This window comes from Otolemur garnettii, unplaced genomic scaffold (assembly GCF_000181295.1).
Source record: "Otolemur garnettii isolate 467f Iridium unplaced genomic scaffold, OtoGar3 scaffold00006, whole genome shotgun sequence".
Taxonomy (NCBI): Eukaryota; Metazoa; Chordata; class Mammalia; order Primates; family Galagidae; genus Otolemur; species Otolemur garnettii.
Genome location: NW_003852401.1, coordinates 9007572 through 9027536, shown reverse-complemented (window position 1 = coordinate 9027536; position 19965 = coordinate 9007572). Strand labels below are relative to the sequence as shown.

General features: G+C 40.7%; 1 protein-coding gene across 1 annotated transcript in view; it reads left to right on the top strand.

The window, feature by feature from the left end:
* ADAMTSL1 (ADAMTS like 1) overlaps nucleotides 1-19965 on the top strand; it is an 898927-nt gene that overhangs the window by 824164 nt on the left and 54798 nt on the right. Inside the window, exons 22-23 of the mRNA XM_012813071.2 lie at nucleotides 11479-11607; nucleotides 19514-19693. Coding sequence (XP_012668525.2) covers nucleotides 11479-11607; nucleotides 19514-19693 — 309 coding nt within the window. The remainder of the gene's footprint in view (nucleotides 1-11478; nucleotides 11608-19513; nucleotides 19694-19965) is intronic.

The following is a 19965-nucleotide window of genomic DNA, read 5'->3' as shown; positions in this document are numbered from 1 at the left end:
CAGTTCTCGATAATCACTTCTCAGCAATTATTTATTACAGTTTAACATTATAAAATAAACAAAAATAATATAAAACTCATATTCTGGCGAAATAGCCATATGGCAGCCGAAAAGCGTATATTCCCTTCTTGTTCTCCAGCCCTTTCGTGCATTCTTTCCAAAAATCGGGACTTTTTTAAAACGCCGTGGGACGCGGGACAAATTGTTGAAAAGCAGGACTGTCCCGCCAAAATCGGGACGTCTGGTCACCCTACCCTGGAAGGATGCACAGGCACACTTCCTAGCCTGGATGGCCGCTAGCCAAATGCTGAGAATCTGAGGTCTTCGATGTACAATTTATTTTTGATGGCTAAGGTTAGGGAAAAATCACTTTAAAATCACATTTGTGACTTATAATGTTAGAAGAATTGAAGGAAGACCCATGTGATTCATTTATTCCATGAGTTAACAAACATTCAGTAAGCCTAGATTACGTAGCACTTGCTAACTGCTTTACAACACAAACCTATAAGTATATGATGACTAAAATAGGATGGCTGATTTCTTGCTCACATAAAGTCTAAATGAATTTCGCAGGAGGTTTTATATTCTGGGCCCAGAAGTGGCACACTTTACTTCTGTTCGTGTTGCCCCTGCTGGAATTCATATATCGGGGTAAAGAGGCTGGGAAATTATCAGCTGTGTGCACAGGAAAGAGGAAGGGGGCTGCCTATTAGCAAGTCAGTCTTCACCAGGGCTTCTCAGATGGAAGACATTATGGCATTTTAAATAAAGTTTCTGTTAGCAAAGGCCTGGGATTCAGCCCTGAAAAAACTTTACTGAGAATGTTATCTACTCTTAGCTTCTTTCGAAAACAAACTTCCCTTCTCCTATGGCTCCTCTCTCCATCACCTTTATATTAGGCCGAGGATATTTTTCAAGCACATGTGTTCATGTTTTTTCCCCACTGGATTTTTATTTCACCCAGAATCAGACGTGAGAGAAAGAGCTTTGAGCCATGGCCCCATCTGTGCACAGCAATGGATTTCTGGCATTTGCTTTAAGGGCTGCTTGTCTGTCCCCTCTTGTCTCTTATCCTTTGGGATTAGGACAGTGCCTGATTTGCCGGACACCTCTGTTTTAAAGGCATCATGAAGTCATGCCCCTTCCCAGATGATGTTTCCATCCTTAGATGCTGACATGGAAGTGTTAGTCACATCTCAGGTTTGCCTTTGGTACCAGGACTGCCCTTGCTTACTGGCAAGGCTCTATGTCCCCTGTTACCTATTACTTCTAACCAGGACCATAATTCAAAACTATGCTGTGGGTACAATGTGGTCTAAGGAGCAGAGCAACAACGATTCTCTTAATGCTTCTGTGTCGGTGTCTGACTCTCTTGGAGGGGCTTGATTACTCATATTTGGCCTCATAATGCAAGAAAGGCTTGCATTTATTTCTGGTTTGTTTTTCATACATTTATACAGATACAAACCTTGGCATAATCTTTTGAGAATAGCTCTCACTGAGCTAATACACAAATAAATTTACAGGTTAAATAATCTGGAAAACCTGTTCATTTCTATAAATCAACCCTCACCTGCAGCCCGATGCTGACTTGCTGATGCTAAGTGGCTGCTGACAGAAAGGTGCATCACACTGACTGGTGAGGTGCAGCTCTTGCCATAGGGAACTCCATGTGGATGATTTAGCTCTCTTAGAGTCTGCTGTTTTGCCTGTTCTAAAAGTCCTTTTGGCACAGTGTGCCATGACTCTTTTTAGCTGTCTTAGCACAAACATATAACTGTTCATTTCACTTCTCAGTATCTTCATTCTTCTTAGTTAACTTCTATACTTAAAAACAGCATTAGATCAACATGATCAAGATCAACATGATTGTGATCACACAACATAGGCAGTGGCATCCATGGCAGTCATCACACAGCAGCATGTAATTATTAGGTGAGCAGATGATCTAAAATAGGCTGTTGATTTTTTTTTAGTTGGCCATTAAAATAAGAGTCCCAACTTAAAATATTCTAATAGAGAACCAATGTTGTCTCAAAGGATATCTCTTAGCAGGAAGCAGATGAACGAGTTGAAAGAAAACTAAAGGTAGACAGTGTCCTGATGTCAAACATGGCTGTGTATCAGGATTACCCAGGAATTTGTTAGGCATAAAGATCATAGATTCCACCCCGTCTCCTGAGAGTGAGATTTAGTAGATCTGGAGTGGGACTCAGGAATATAAGCAAGCGTTTTTCTAATAGATGTAAGAGGGCCAATTGATTAAGAAAAATTGTTTCTATTATAAACTTCTGTTGATTATAAATACTTGGGTAACTCTGTGCTTTGTCTTCACAACAGATTATGAAGGCAATAGGGATATATAGGAAGTAGCCTGTACTAACGACAGCTCCTCTACCCACAGGAAAAAGGCCATTAGTTTTCAGTGAAAGCTCGATATAATTAATTATGGGCTGGATTTAATTCAGTGACATTTGAATTTTATGGTATACACTTGCAGCTATAAAACCCACCTTTATTATTAAAATTCCTATAGGAAAAATAACTTGGTAATTGTGAGTCTAAAACTCTCTGGTCCCCAAACCTCGTTTTCCCCATTGGCACAGTTGTTTTTATAAAACAGTGGGGCAATTCTTATGTTATAGCCGGACAGATTATGTTTTTAACAAGCGCCCTAGGGATTCAGTGGCAATCACTCTATAGACAAGGATTTGGGACCCCTGTAACAAGCATTGGGCTTTAGGTCAAAGATCTTAGGTCTAGTTCAACCCTATTACTTACTAGCTCTGTGACCTTGGGCAAAACACGGAGCCTTTGTGAGCCTGTGGTCCTTGTCTACACAAAAGATAGTAATATTTTACATGCCTGCGTCTCAAAGTTGTTATAAAAATATAAATCCCAATAATGCACACAGCACATGATACACATGCATATTTTCATTTAACACTTTTTAAAAAAGAAACAATGACTTTAATTTTTAAAATATGTTAAGATTTAGCACCTGAACAAAATTCGGATCTTGTGTTTTACTGAAGAACTCTATTGTTTCTCTTTTCTAAACCAATCAAGTGCTTTCATAGTGGTTATGCTTTGAGTATCTCCATTAAAAAAAAGTTTCTCACAAGTTCATTATTTGTGGACTCATGAATATTTAATATCAAGGTCAGAGATACTTTAATGGCACCAGATGAAAAGTGTACCCAAGTCTGGAAGTATAAACCACAAAGTTTTGTATTTTTAGCCGCAGGAAAGGTGATGATTTAAAGTTTTTAGTTTTTTCTTTATTCTTAGAAATTTTCTTTTATTTCCCAAAACAGATTTATGAGTTGTAGATGATCATTTTATAGCCTCTTCTCATCTTGTACATTATTGCTTACATTGCATAAAAACTATAATAACTGTATTTAATAAACAGCAATATCTACAAATATTTTGGAGCAAGTACAATATATTACTATCGTACAGGATTTTGCAAACAATCTTACTTTGGTTAAGAATGTAGCCTCAACATGGAGCAAATCAATTTTCCTCTTGCCCCACCACCCCCACCACCAGTATGTTTTCTTGCACGTACTGGTTGTGCTACCATATAAAGGAAAAATATTGGAGGTATCCTATATTTTATATATAGGTTTATGTATTGTTGGGAATGTTTTTATTGGGTATCAAAGAATCCTGGTATGTGCCAGGATTAGGCAGTAGGAATAAAGAAGAGAACAAGAAAGGTAAGATCTCTAACTTTTATGGAAATTACATAAAGGTGGGGGGGTTAGTGTAGAGACCACACAACTCTGTAAGACAAATTCGATAGTTTCAGTGCTTGTGAAAAAAATTAAGTTTGCAATAGGCTACATGATACCTGGCAGGACCAAGGCAAGAATGCAAGCTTTAATGGTGTGACTTGCACAGAAACCTGGATGACCAGAAGAACAGAGCCACACAGAAGTGTGGCGGTGGAGACTGTTAGGGACAGGATGTAGCCAGGGCAGATGTGCTGCCATGTTGGAGCAAAGACAGGCTAGTGTGCTGGGGCACTGGATTGATGGGGCCTGTGGTATCAGTGCAGTAGGAGATAGACACTGCTGGCCTTCACATGTACAGATAGTTGGCAAAAAGGAGCTTCAAATTTTGTTATAATCACACTGAAAAAATACCAAAAAATATAAGCAGAAAAGTTGTATGATCTGATTTCTGTTTTAGAACGATCACTCTGTCTATCATAATAAGAGACCATAACAGGGGACGAGTGGACACAAGGAGACCAGTAAAACTGTGCAACAGTCCAGCCAGAGATGGTGGTAACATTGGAGTGTAGCAACAGCAATGCTGGCGAGATTGAGGGTCAATTTGGAGTCAGAGCTGGGTAGCTGCTTACGAGTAAGGATGTGTGGCCAGAGTGCCAGTATTTCCTCAGTGTCATGCCAGGTGCTCCCATTGCTGCCCTACATCAATATACTCACCAATCCCAATCATTATAGCACCAAGTCACTCATCCTCAGGTCAGATCAGGTCCTCAGATGTATGGAAAGTAGGTGAAACAATGGAAAAAAGCTTCCCTAAACAGTCAAAATAGATTCAGAGAGCCAATGCACATACACAAACCTCAGAACCTTATTCAAGTTTCTGCCCTTAAACATAGTTCTAATGAGTTTAACTACCTATGCCTTGAAAACAAATAAACAGGAGAGGAGAAGAAAGAGGACAGCTTCAGCTATGAGACTGTGGGACAGTATAAGGAGGAATAAAAGCTAAATAGATATTTGAGAAAACAGAAAGCAGGTGTATGAGTCCAAAGCGTATTTCTGAATTAAGGTTTTCTTCACAGTTAATGAAGGCAGAGAAGAGTGAATGCCATTGTAGAGTGTCCTGCCTATAAAATGGTTAAAACAAAATTAAATCCATTTGACTTACAAAAGAGTAAGCTTTGGGCATATGAAAGTGATCTCATGTGGGCCTTATTTCCCCAAGGTGCCCAGTAAATGAATCTTTTCATTGTATTTTGTGGTCGTGTGCATGAAGTGCTATATTTTATCCCTAGCTGATAAAGGCCTATAAAACATAACATGTATAGAACTTATGCTTCTGGGAAGACAGCATAGATGGCCTTTTCCCTACTATTGCTGCTAAGTACAACTAAACCCTTGTACATTATATGTAAAACTCAAATCACAAGACTGGAAAGAAGAAAGCAGACAGGCTAGGAACCATGGAAACTGAGGAAGACCATAACTGTAAATTTGTAGGATTTCTTCTTGCCTCATAAATCCTAAACTTAGAGCTGAAGATGCCAGCTACTAAGAAATGCCAGTGGGTATGAAAAAAACAAAATTAAATAAATAAATAAATAAATAAAGCCTCAACCGAAAGCCTGCTCTCTCTAGCAACAGAACCAGGAAAGGGGCAGCATAGCAAGACAGAAAATTTTTTAAGAGTTCTACTCTAACCAAAATCCAAAGGAAATACTGGGTCCACCACTACTCACTACAGCAAAGGCTAAGTAGCAGCTAGATTCCAGCCCCCACACACAGCCAGACTGAAATGAGATACCCCAACGCTATGGAGTTGGTGTCAGAGAAGACAAGGGTTTTCATCCCCACGAGGGGTAGAACCTGGAGTTCCACTTTCACCCAGCAGGACCCTGCTTCTCTTCCCTGCTGGAGAATGAGGACTCTAACCACCTCCCAACAGTAAGAAGGCTTCTTCTAAAGCCATGCCAGTGGGGGCCATGCAGGGGCCAGAACTCCCACCCCTGACCAACAGTGATGAACCCCAGTGGGGAGCAAAGGAAGCCAAATGGAGATCTTGGACTTCTGCCTCCACCAAGTAGTAACAAAGTAGCCTTACTCGCTGCTATCATGCCTGAGTGGTTTCAGAGAAAGTCAGCTAGCGCAGAAGGTTTAAATAAGATCCAGAGTTCCGTAACAATACAAAAATATCTAGATTTCAAATGAAAATCATTTACTATCCACTCACTTTTATAACCCTTATTCACCATCATGCTAAAAGTTCCACCCAGAGCAATAACATAAGAAAAAGAAATAAGAGGCATATAGATTAGAAGGGAAGAAATAAAACATGTCCCTATTTGCAGATGAAATGGTTGTCTATTTAGAAAATCCCACATAATCAACAAAAAAGAAAAAAATTCTAGAAATAATGTATAAGTTTAGCAAGGTCACAGTTTATACAAAAGCAACTGTATTTCTATATTCCAGCAATGAACTCTGAAATTAAAAAATCACATCACATACCATTCCTCAAAAGAAAACCAAACTAGGTTAATTAACATGACAAGACATAACAGGACAATGAACTCTGATGAAGGAAACTACAGAAGATCTAAGTTAAAACAAATATTTTGACCTGGTTGTTCATACCCTCACATTAACCTGAAATTTTAAAAATGCTTAAAAAAAAAGAAGATCTAAGTTAAGGATGATAAATAGACATACAGTGTTCATGGATTGGAAGACTGAACACAGTAAAGATGTTAATTCTCCCCTAATGTACATATTTAATGTAATTCCTATCAAAATCCTTATAAGATTTTATACATATAATGAAGATTACTCTAAAATATATATAAAAAGGCAAAGGAACTAGAATAAAGCAGGAGGAATCCACCTACAAATTCAAAATTAATTGTATAGCAAAAATAATTGATATTATGGCGTATTGGCAGAGGGATAGACACATAGATCAGTAGAATAGAATAGAGAACCTAGAAACAGATCCACACAAATCTGCCCAACAGATTTTGACAAAGGTGCAAAAGTAATTCATTATAGGAAAGATAACCTGTTCAATAGTGATGGCGTAATTGGCACATTTATAAGCAAAACACAAATGGACTTTGACCTAAATCTTACACCTACTGCAAAAGTAACTCAAAATGTATCACAAAATTAAATATAAAACATAAACTTTTAGAAAAAAAATCCAGGATCTAAATCTAGGTTTATAGTACTTAAACTTTATAGCAAAAGCATAATCCAATCTTTGCTTTTGTTACTGTGCTTTTGGGGTTTATCCAAAAGAATTCTTGCCCAGACCAATGTCATGCAACATTTTCCTTGTGTTTTCTTCTAGTATTTTTATCATTTGGGCTCTTACATCCAAGTCTTTCACACACTTTCAGTTAATCTTTGTATGTGATGAGAAACAGGAGTCTACTTCATTATTCTGCATATAAAAATGCAAATTCCTACCACCATTTATGGAAGAGATTGTCCTCTCTCCATTGTGTGTCCTTGGCATTTTTGTTGGAAATGAGTTTGCTATAAGTATGTGGGTTTATTTCTTTATTCTCTATTCTGATCATTTGGATGTTTTATGCCAATACCATGCTGTTTTAATTACTATAGCTTTGTAGTATATTTTTAAGTTAGGTAGTGTGATACCTCCAGGTCTGTACTTTTTGCTCAAGATTTCTCTAGCTATTCAGGGTCTTTTAGGAAAGGGCTGGGCCAAATTATTGGTAGAAGAGGAAGAAGCAATGACCCCTCTGCTCCCTTTCTGGAAGGTGAATAACAAGGAGGGTCTTGATTTGGAATCATCTGGGGTAGGTTTAACTGGTGGATTATTTCCTTGAATTGGGCAAAGGGCTAGGCTACATCGATTCCATACTGTAAGATGTTGGACAGTTACTGGATCCAAAGATATCTGTAGCCATTTTGCATATTGAGGCTCCCCTCCTTAGGATACTAAAGACATTGATGTGGGACTATAAGTAAAACTTCTGTCTGTTGGTGGTCTAGAACTTTGCAGGCTGCTGCTCAGAGCAAACTTTGCAATTTGAGTTTGTAGGCCTTTTTTTCTTCAGTGAGATTGTTTCTCATTTTATAAGGAAAAGGAGCAGCCAGGCATGGTGGCTCATGCCTGTAATCCTAGCACTTGGGAGGCCAAGGTGGGTGGATTGCCTGAGCTTACAAGTTCAAGACCAGCCTGAGCCAGAGTGAGACCTTGTCTCTAAAAATAGCTGGGTGTTGGGGCAGGCACCTGTAATCCCAGTTACTTAGGAGGCTGAGGCAAGAGAATAGCTTGTTCCCAAGATTTTAAGGTTGCTGTGAGCTGTGATGCAACAACACTCAACCAAGGGTGACAAAGTGAGACTCAGTCTCAGAAAAAAGGAAAAGAACATTGCAGAAAACAGACAAAGACAGGCTGGTATGAACACCCAGATCACACTGCTCCCTTTGATAGGAATTACAGATTCTTGTGGGAAAAAGAGAGCAGTAAAAGCCTTAGTTGCTACCCTAACAGTCAAACAACTCAATAGCTAAAAAGCAGTCTAATTAAAAAAATATTCAAATGGCATGAATAGATATTTCACCAAAGAAGATATACATATGGGAAATAATCACATAAAATATCTTTAACATCATTACCCATTAATGAAGTGCAAATTAACACCACAGTGAGATATCACTACATACCTATTAGAGTGGCACAAATAAAAACTAGTGACAACCCCAAATTCTGGCAAAGAGACAGAGAAACTGGGTCATTGATACATTGGTGGAGGGAAAGTAAAATGCCATTCTGGAAAAAAGTTTGGCAACTTTTAAAAACAATCATGCAACTACCATATAACCTAGGAATTGCACTCCTGGACATTTATCCCAGAGAAATTAAGATCCATCTGCACATAGAAACCTATACCAGAATGATTATAGCGGTTTTATTTGTAACATTCAAAATCTCAACAACAACAACAACAACAAAAAAAAAAAAACAGATTCAACAGATGAATGACTAAGCAAACTACGGTACTTTCAAACCAAGAAATACTACTCAGCAATAAAAAGGAACAAACTGTTGATATATCATGTAACTGTGGTGATCAATGAGACCTGAAAGAATCTCCAGAGAATTGTTTAGAATATAAAAAGAACCCAATCACAAAAGTTTACATATTGTATGATTCCATTTATATAACATTCTTAAAGTGACAACATTATAGAAATGAAGACTATATTAATGGTTGCCAAAAAGTTAAGAAGGACTTAAGAGCAATATGAGAGGTCCTCATTAGTGATGGAAATGTTTGTAGCTTAACTTTATTAATGTCAATATTGAGACATTGATATTGTAATCTAATTTTGTAAGATATAAGAAAGGAAAGTGCATAGAGGATTGCTTTGAATTATTTCTTATAACTACATGTGAATCTACAGTTATCTCAAAGAAAATAGTTTAATGTTTTAAAAAATAAGCCCTTGGCTGAGCCTCTGTGGTTCAAGCAGCTAAGGTGCCAGCCACATATACCTGAGCTGGCAGGTTTGAATCCAGCCCAGGCCCGCCAAACAACAATGATGGCTGCAACCAAAAAATAGCTGGGGGTTGTGGTGGGCACCTGTAGTCCCAGCTATTTGGGAGGTGGAGGCAGAATTGCTTGAGCCCAGGAGTTAGAGGTTGCTGTGAGCTGTGATGCCATAGCACTCTACCCAGGGTGACCGCTTGAGGCTCTGTCTCAAAAATAAAAAATAAGCCCTTAAAAATACTGGGTATATGTGAGGTCATCTGTTGATTTACTTATTAAAATGTATAAATTATCCCAACTTGTGTGCTATAATCTATCTTCAAACTCTTCAATTCTTTTTCTTTTCCTGATAACAATAAGGTAGATAGACAAGTGGATGGATGGATTTGTGCCATGAAGTTTTTTCAAGGAAAACTATATGGTGGGAAAAGTCTGAGTAGACCGCCTGTTGTGATGTTTATGCTATATTTTATTTTTTTAAAGGGCAATTTGATTTTTTATTTTTTAATTTCAGGCTAATGTGAGGCACAAACAACTAAGTTGCAATATTTGCATTTGTTACGTAGAGTCTCTCTTGTAGTTGGGTACAACTACAAAAGAAACACTTTTGGAGCTGTGATGCTACAGCACTCTACTCAGGGCGACAGCTTGAGGCATGCCATGTACCCTTACATGGTATCCATTAAGTGGGAACACACCAATCCTCTCCCACTTCTCCTCTTTCCCTCTCCCTCCTCGCCCCACAACTTGAATTGAATCGAGTTTTTCTCTTATGTGGGCATGTATTAGATTGTCTACTGGCTTCATATTAGTATTGAGTACATTGGATATTTCCTTTTCCGTTCTTGTGATACTTTACTAAGAGTAACATGTTGCAACTCTATCCAGGTTAATATGAAAGATGTAAAGTCTCCATCTTTTTCAGTGGCTGAATAGTATTCTATGGTATACATATACCACAGTTTGTTAATCCATTCCTGGGTTGATGGGCATTTAGGTTGTTTCCACATCTTGGTGATTGTAAACTAAGCTTCAATAAACATCTAGTGCAAATGATTTTATGATAAAATGATTTTTTATTCTTCTGGATAGATGTCTGGTAATGGGATTGCAGGATCAAATTGAGTTCTTTAAGGATTCTCCATACATCTTTCTAAAGAGTTTGTATTAGTTTAGTCCCACTAACAGTGTAAAAGTGCTCCCCTCTCTCCACATCCATGCCAGCATCTGCAAGTTTGGGACTTTGTGATATGGGCTATTCTCAGAGGGTTAAGTGATATCTCAGGGTGGTTTTGATTTACATTTCTCAGATGATTAGGAATGATGAGCATTTTTTCATATTTTTGTTAGCCATTCATCTATCTGTCTTCCTCAGAGAAGGTTGTGTTCATGTCTCTTGCCCAGTGGTAGATAGGATTGTTTGCTCTTTTCTTGTTGATTAATTTGAGCTTTCTATAGATCCTAGTTATCAAGGCTTTTTCAGATTTGTTTTTTTCTTGTTGTTTTTGAGACAGAGCCTCAAGCTGTCGCCCTGAGTAGAGTGCTGTGGCATCACAGCTTCAACTCCTGGGCTTAAGCATTTCTTTTGCCTCAGCGTCCCAAGTAGCTAGGACTACCACAGTGCCCGGCTATTTTTTTGTTATTGTTGTTGTAGTTGTCATTGTTGTTTGGCAGGCCTGGTCTGGATTCGAACCTGCCAGGTCTGGTATATGTGGCTGGCACCTTAGCTGATTGAGCTACAGGCACCGAGCCCTTTTTCAGATTTGTTAACATGCACATATCTTTTCCCATTCTGAAGGTTGTCTTTTTTTTAATTGTTGTGTCCTTAGCTGTGCAAAAGCTTTCAGCTTAATTAAGTCCCATTTGTTTATTTTTGTTATTGCAATTGCCCTGGACGTCTTTGTCATAAAATCTTTCCCCAGGCCAACATCATCGTGAGTTTTTCCCCCACTCTTCTCTAGGATTTTTATCATTTCATTTCTTAGATTTAAATATTTTATCTATATGGAGTCAATTTTTATAAGGGGTGAAAGGTGCATGTCCAGTTTCAGTCTTCTACATGTGGTTATCTAGTTCTGCCACCACCATTTATTGAACAGGGATTCTTTTCCCCAGTGTACACTTTTCTTTGGTTTATCAAGTATCTCACATTCAACGGAATGCCCCAAGTCCACAGTCACCATCTCACATCTCATATTCTTTCTCGTCTTCAGGAAAGCCACTAGTGAAAACATCACGAATGACCATGCTCAACACCGAGAAGCCTGCAGTCACTGTCGATATCGGAAGCACCATCAAAACTGTGCAGGGAGTTAATGTAACAATTAACTGCCAAGTTGCAGGTGAGACATTCATTGATGTATTTGATTCTTTAAATATTAATGGATCCCTTTGCGAGGTTGGGAACACAAAGATAACTAGAGCCAGACACTACTCTCAGAGATGCAGTGCTAGTAGGAAAGCTAGAGCAAGAGCTTCAGTCACCCTGAAAGTACCAAGTGCTATGGAATTTAGGGGAGGAAGGATTCATTCTTTCTGGGACAGAGGAGGGAAAATGGGTTTGTTTGTTTGTTTTTTCATCTTGGCTTTCCATACTGATAGAATATGAATATGCAAAGACAGAGAAAAGGAATTCCAAGGGGACTAAGGAGTGTGAGAAAATTCACAGAAGCAGGAAAGGCTGTAGAGGGAATAGTGTGAGCATGGTCCAGTGAAGCCCAGAGTGAAGAAATGGTGTGAGGATGAGTTGTGACTGGACCATGGGAGACCCTGAATGCCTGGTCAAGGAGTTTAGATAAAGGTGGACAGAAAGTGATATTAAGGAGTTAGGACCCCCAAGAGGAAGCCACCAGCAGGATATAAATTGGATGAAAGAAGAGAAATACTGAGACAGGCCAGCAAAGAAGCCATCACAGGGACAGATGAAGAGAGGTTGATTACTGGGTACAAATGTACAGTTAGGAGAAATAAGACCTACTGTGAGACAGATCAGTACAATGACTGTGGTTAACATTAATCTATTGTACATTTCAAAATAACTAGATGAGAATACTTCAAATATTCCTAGACTCACAGCTATGATTTAATAATAATAAAAAAATTCCTAGAATAAAAAAAGAAAAATTTTTAAGTGTATATACATATATCCAAATTGGCCTAATTGGATCTTTGTGGACTGTGTGAAATGATCACATGTATCCTGAAATATGTACATCTATCACATACCAATTTTAAAAAAGAAGCCATCATGCTCGTTTAAAGGAGATGTAATGGGAGCCTGAACTCAGAACAGTGGTGGTAGAAAGGTAAGGAATGGATGAACATGAGGGAGATGACAGAGGTAAAACCGATAGGAGCCTGGGGTTTACCCAAATCAGACGAGGGCAGGAGTCCTTAGAGAAGATAGCCAAGGTGTTTAGGACTTGCAAACTTAGAGACCAGGAAGGCTCAGGGGAGTGAGGAGTAGTGGGCAATAGGAAGTGGTAATATGCTCTTATAAAGGCATTGATAACAAAAACCCCAACACAGAGCAGATCAAAGCCCAGCTGCTATTTCTCCCTTCCTGTGGGCCACTCATTTGTAATGTGAATGCCAGGAGTTTCACCCCCATGATGGAATGAAGAAATGAATGACTCTTCTGCCATTGGACAGCTACAGTCTCCTGATCACTGTTGTCATCAGATAAACACACCTTGGGGAAGACGCGTGTCTACCTTAAACCAAGCCCCATGCTCCCCAGTTATCTCCTATCTGCAAAGTGGACACATAGTGATGTCCCGTACTCTGGGGGATTCCCCAGCTTAGACCTCAGCCCCAACATCTGAAGGTTTACCTCAACTTGGTATGTAGAAGGCCAGAGAAGCCATAGAGTAATGGGAAGAATATCTAGCCCATAGATATATCTAGCCCTTATTATTATAATAATAAGCCCTAGGGCTTATTATTTCTAAATAATAGCCAGATCATATTTTGTCTGAAATGTTCTAAAAGCTTCAGGATATCTGAAATACAAAGGTATCTTTGTGCATTAGCTTCTCCTTTGTAAACCGTCCCTTGCCCTTTGCAATGCTTCCCTTGAGCCTCATCAGTGAAATCTTCTGGAACCAAATCCCATTAGGTCCTGTTCTCCTAGATAAGGAGCAAGACAGACCCCTGACAGGGATCCTGGTGAATGAGCTGCCCCTTGTTCGGGGATTAATGGTACCAGTCAGCCCTTTCCGCAGAACAGTCACTCCCACCTGATCACCAGGACATGCCTCGGAGATGACACTGTCTGGGGACATGATGAATCATGCAACTTCTCTTCTTCAGAGCTGAGATTGGTAGGAGTAAAAGAATAGGGAGGATAAGGCAGCAAAACGAGGAATTGGCATTTGAAGGGGATTGCGAGAACTGGAATCCAGGAGAAGGATTTACCGTGAGGAGCATAGGATGTTAAAACAAGCTTGGCCCACCCACTCTTCCAGGCCTCCTGGGGCCCTGTCTCCCAGAGACTCATTGGGTCACCCTATGGCAAGACCAACACGTTTGTGTCCAGTTTCTGCTTAACTGTGATATTACAGCTTTTGTTTCCATCTTTACCTATAGAACTATTTATATTAATCCTGATTAACTAAAATAAATCTTTGCATCTCTGTCATTATGCCTTTTGTTAAACAAGGTATTTATTCAAAGAGAGTGGGAAAAGGCTGCTTCTGAGTACACAGTGAGCTTGCTGGACACAGCAATCATCCTTGAGCCGAGTCTCCTGTCAGAATACTATGGTGGCAATGCTAAGTGCTACATGGCAAAGGAACTGCTTTTCCTCTGCTCCCGTAAGCAGCTTTTATGGCTCTCTCCCTACTTCGGGGTATCTCTATCCCATTCCTAGCCAGGCAGCTTAGTGACCTCTGGACTGGTCCAGCAGAATTCTCTAAGCCCCAGTAACATCACCAGTGGCTGCAATACCCTAACCTGAGAATTAACAACCCAGGGTGATGGGCAGGGAAGTGGGATTCCATAAGGATCTCCTTAAAGAAGTATTTCACATCAAACTCACATCAAATTTGTGTTACTCATTTTGCGATTTTTTATTGAATATCTAGTCCAGGATAGAGCAGATGTCTCCTAATATAGATACATAGATAGTAAGAGAATACTTTTGGAAAGCTCAGAGTGTAGGGAAAAGGAAAAAGTTATGATATGTGTAATTATAATGTGGTGTGTAGATTCAGTTATTGTTTTCTTATAAAATTATAAAATACTGAAGTATTGCAGAATTTTGGAAAACACACAAAAACAAAAAAGAAGCCAAAAAGGAAAGAACAACTACTTGTTCAAAGCCCCACTCTCCAAACTTAACCAACCACAGTTGACATTTTTGCATATTTCCTTAATCATTACATTTTATCCTGCTTCCTTTTCATTCAATAATAACATTTGTCTGTGCCAGAAGCACAATTTTAATGGCTACTTAGTAGTCTATTTTAAGAATATTAAATAATTTACCTACTACCTGAGTTGTTAGCAATTTTTTGTTAAATACATTTTTGCCCACATGTGCTTTCAGCTTATATTAAAAAATAGAATACTAAAATTCTTCCCAATCCTTAAGCACAAAAAGCACTAAGTAATGAGTATAATGGGGCTTCTTATTGGAGTGATCCAATCTACTGTACCAATCTCATACTTATTCTCTGAGAAGAGTTCAGAAAACTGAGTAGGAGACAAAGAATCAGGGAGGAAGGAGTGTTTCAGTAAATAGGAATGGGATGTGCACAGGGCCTGAGGAAGGCGGAGCGTGCTGCATTTAAAGATGTGAAAGCGGCTGGCGTTGCTCTAGTAGAGAAAGCAGAGAAGAAAGTGACATACAGGGCTGGGGAAGTAGGGACAGGCAAGATCTTACACGCTGTTGTAGATTATGGTATAACTGTAGGTTTTTATCCTAAGAGCAAGGGAAGCTATTGAAGAGCTTACTTAAGAGATAAAATCGCAGGACTGGTGATGCAGAAATAAAGAGCTTAGGAGCCTATGATGGGTGGTAGATTAGTTAAGGTAGGCTAAACTCTGTCACGTAGACCCCCAGATATATAATGGGCCAAATTAATCAAAGTTTATTACTGATTATTTAAGAGTACCGAGTGTTTCTGGTCAGCTGGAGAGGATCCACCCCCACTCTGTTACTCAGGGTCACAGGGTGCTGGTGGCTCTGTGATCTTGGACACATGCCGAGGGGATATCTATCAAAGTGTGGGGGATGCTTAGGAAAGTTTTCAAAGGCCACACCTGGGGGGACCACAGTTGAATACTTTTCACATTCCCTTAGTCACATGGCCACACACAGCCACAGAGGATGCCAGGGAATGTAGCCTCACTGCGTGCTCGGGGAAAGGAGGATAGTAAGTTTTGTGAACAGTGTCATTGTCACAGTTAGTGTGGGAAAGCGTGCAAGGCTGAAAACCTCCTTTCCAGACTGCCAGGGTTCTTTAGAATAATTGACAAAGCTGACATTGGAGTGCCATATCCTTTCTCTTGTCTTGCGCCAAGCCACATGACCCCTGGCTCACCTAAGACTCTTTGAGAACTTATCATGCAAAGATACGCCTTTGCGTGGACACCCTACCTCAGGATGTTGACAGGTGGCACAGTGCAAGTAGCCTTCCAAATATAAGAAAGGGTTCACTTAACAAGAATATCCTGTCTGGGATTTTTAAAAAAGGAAAAAAAGAATATTACAGAATCACCCTGCCTGGCAGCTCAGCAGAGATCAAAGGCATTAATCCTCATAATCATATCCAGTTACGACCCATTATAACTAGACTCATCTATTGATCCTTTCAAGCAACAGGGAGAGTGTTGTGCTGTTGATAAGCTGCGCTGCAAGGGAAGAAAGCAAACCGAGGGTCTTTTCCATCCCTTTTTTAAGATACAAATAATACCACAGACTCCAGAGTCTTCTAGTCATTGGTCAACAACACAGCTTTGGACTTAGTTCTTTGGTAGAAGACATTTTCTGTCATTTTCCGTCATTCTCCCAGACATTTCTTTCTGTAGCATATGCTGTCACATCACAACAGCCCAGAAAAACGATATTTCCCACAGCCTGACCAACTTCTCAGCAGCAAAAGAGAGCTCACAAAGCCAGCACTTATGGATTCTGGAAACCTCCCCCCAACAGGAACGTTGGCCAAATACAGCAGAACGGTTCGTTCTCAGAGTAGGAAGCCTTTAAGGATTTGACAGTTCAGAAATAATAGCACTGCTGTCTGGTATAAGGGCAGGCGGTGGTATATACTTGTGCAGAAGGGAGGCCTTAGCATTGAAGGTATCTCAGTTTGAGTCCCCGCCCTGCCCTTGGTGGTTATTGACTAGCTGTAGGGTAGGGAATTAGGGAACAGAGACTCGGCTCCCATGTAGTCGTTTAGACTACAAATTAACATGATTTTATGCAGATTTCTTAATCTTTTTAAACCCCACTTTTCTCATCTGTAAAGTGGAGTTAATAACAATACCTGCCTCATAGGATCTTTATGAAAAATAAGTGATTATGTTTATAAAATGTTTGGTTCTTAGCAAATGTTCAGTCAATGTAATTTCTCCCCTTAAAACCTGCACTGGATATTTTTGCATAAAGCTCAGTACACTCCCAAAGTAGACGTACTCCAAAAGTCAGTCAGTAGTGGGCATGTGTACCTGGTCCCTTTTCAAGGGACTCTGGATCATTCAAGGGCTGGTTAAGTTTTCCAAAGCTTCACTCTCATCTCTTGAAAAAAAGGGCTCTATGATACCTCAATTATGTTTCTTCTTTCCTTATTCTACTTTTGTAATAGCTTAGCCAGACATGGAGGAACTGGCTGTTGTTCCAAAGCAACAGCCAGTTCTTACTGTCATTCTCTGCCTGAGACTCACCCACTGTTCCTGGCAGGAAGTCCCCACAATGTGGCACCAGCCATGGTACCTCCATCCGCAAACTCCTTATACAAGACTGTTGCTTGAGTGAGTCTGAGAGAGCTTTGCTAATATATAAATTAAAGAATGATTCCCACAGAATTTCTCTTCCCTTGGGACTGCTGTCATGTCCATGGTTCCAGATTTACAGAGACAGGAGTTGATTTCCTCCGCCCCTTGCTATCCTGAACATGTCCATTTCTCCCATGAATGAACCCCTCCCTCTGCTCTCACCGGAGGAATTCAGCTCTTTTGGTCAACACCCAGACCTGTCCTCTCAAACAAACTTGCTGGGGAAGTGAGAAGCTGCTCCCAGGCCTCTGTCCATCCCTGGTTCTTTTCCTCAGCCTCCTTCCCATTCTCCCTCTCATTCTCTCTCCCCTAGTCCCCGTGCTTGCTGCCTGCAGCCCTCCTCAGAGGGAGGAGCCCTGCAAGGGAAAGAGAATAAACACTTGTAAAAAAAGGATTGGGAGGACTACATTTTTCCTTGTGCTTTCAGGAGGGAAAGAAGTGGGAGTGTTTCTCTTCAACTTAACTTTCAGAGTCTTTCTCTTGCATGCTCTGGGCTTCTTCTTTCTTCTTCTTCTTTTTTTTTTTTTCTTTTCAATGAAAAAACTAAGCTCAGTGTCCAGAGTCCAGGTTGGAATGGGCAGGCCTCATGACGCTCTTGTTCTCCCTAATGGTGCCACAGTGAAAGACCAGGCTTTGTGGCCCTCACCTGTATCTTTCCTCCAGGTACATTTAGGGAAGATGCCTACCTGCCCCGCACCTTCATGCACTTGAGCGTCCTGTCATGTCATTTGAACTGAGTTATTATAAGGCTCTCTCTGACGTGACAAGTCTGCATCTGCTCTAGAGTCCTGTCTCTCTCACTCTAGCCACTTTCAAGGACAAATAATAGGTATATGGCTAACTCTTGGAGGACTCCATACTTTTAACAGTAGGCTGGTTGTGAAGGGTAAACTTGCCCTCTTCCCAAGGGCAAGATACAGCCCCAAACAGGGAAGCAAAATTGTAAAGATCTGGATACTTGACCATTCTTGGCTATGACACCATTTCCTGGGATTTGACATTCTAACCATGCCATGGGCACATGCCAGAAAGTTCTATGTATAAACCTTCTGAACTGGGTCAGCAGGCTGGGGGGTCAGGGAGTGGGGATAAGGGATGGGGCTTTCTGCTCCCTGGAGCCCTGTGAATCAATGCCTCAGACTTTTGGTCTCCCAGCACACTCAGAGACTGGCCTCTTCTGGAGCCTCCTGAAGACCATCTGGGAAGGCTTGTCCTGAACTCCCAGGATCAGCCTACCAGCATGTCAGGCACAGGAAACTCCCTCTGGAATTCATACCGTCCCTCAAGCACAGAGCCTGACTTCCAAAGACAGCACCCATGCCATGTCAGCACACAATCTCCCCAGCTCTCTCTCACAGTGAACTTGGATTATGGAAAGGGTAGAAGACTTCTATCCATTTCCTGTGGTGGTATTGATACCATGGTTTCACGCTTCCCAAAAGTATAAGTATGTTTTCTACATAGTTCTATCAACTCTAGAAAGGATCTAGCAGCTTCATTTGTCTCATTCATGCATCTATTTTAATGTCATGTAGCTTTGAACTTTTCATCAAAATATAATATCTATACAGAAAAGTGCACACATCTTAATAGACCAAGCGAATACTCCCTGCCAAACCAGCCACTGGTAATACTGTTTCTAACCAATGAAAGTGGTTTCAGGTGGACCACTTTCACTCTGGTCCACCTGAAAGTGTTTGGCTGCTGAGTTAATTTTTCCTTCCTAGGTGTCCTTTCTCAGTCACTCTCCTCCATTTATCCCACCATCTCAGGGGAACCACCACCCTGACTCCTACAACACAGATGAATGTTACTCAGTTTTTGTTTTTTACTTACAGAAATGAAATGATACAGCAAGTACTCTTGTGTTTGGCTTTTCTCACTCAACCTTGTGTTTCTTTTATGCAGTTGTAGATCCCTCATGTTCATGGGCGATTGCATTTGGTTCTCATGTTTTTATAATATGTGTTTTCCAAATAATTTAGGTGCTCTCCTTCCACCCTGGCAAGTGCCTTTACCACCTGCCTCTGTTTCCTCTTCTTTCACTGGCCTCTGTTTCCTCTTCTTTCAAAGACCTGGGAGACAGCTGAGAGAGCCAAGGCATTATTTAGTTTGGCTGAAGGACAGTGGAAGACGCCCAGGCAGATGCTTCCTGCAGAGCAGCTCAGGGGAGGGCTGGTCAACAGGCCCACAGGTGCCTCTGGTCCACCTGAAAGTGTTTGGCTGAGGAGTTAATTTTTTCTTTCCTAGGTGTCCCTGAAGCTGAAGTCACTTGGTTCAGGAACAAAAGCAAGCTGGGCTCCCCTCACCATCTGCACGAGGGCTCCTTGCTGCTCACGAACGTGTCGTCCTCGGATCAGGGCCTGTACTCCTGCAGGGCGGCCAATCTGCACGGAGAGCTGACCGAGAGCACCCAGCTGCTAATCCTTGGTAAGCACCTCCAAGCTGCCACCTCGGTTTAACCCACCCTCTACCTCCTTCTTACCCTAATGCAGAGAAGGACATCAAAGGACCTCAGTATCCCTTCACTTCTCCCCAATTCAGGCCCCTTCCATAGAAAGAACACAGACTTGGGGCCTGGCAAAGTTGAGCTTAAACCCTGGCTCTACCTCTTACTAAGCGTGTGGCCTTAGGCAGGTAGCTTCACCTTGCTAAACCTCAGATACTGGTGTCTGTGTGCAGACCAGAGAAGTGAGCATTGC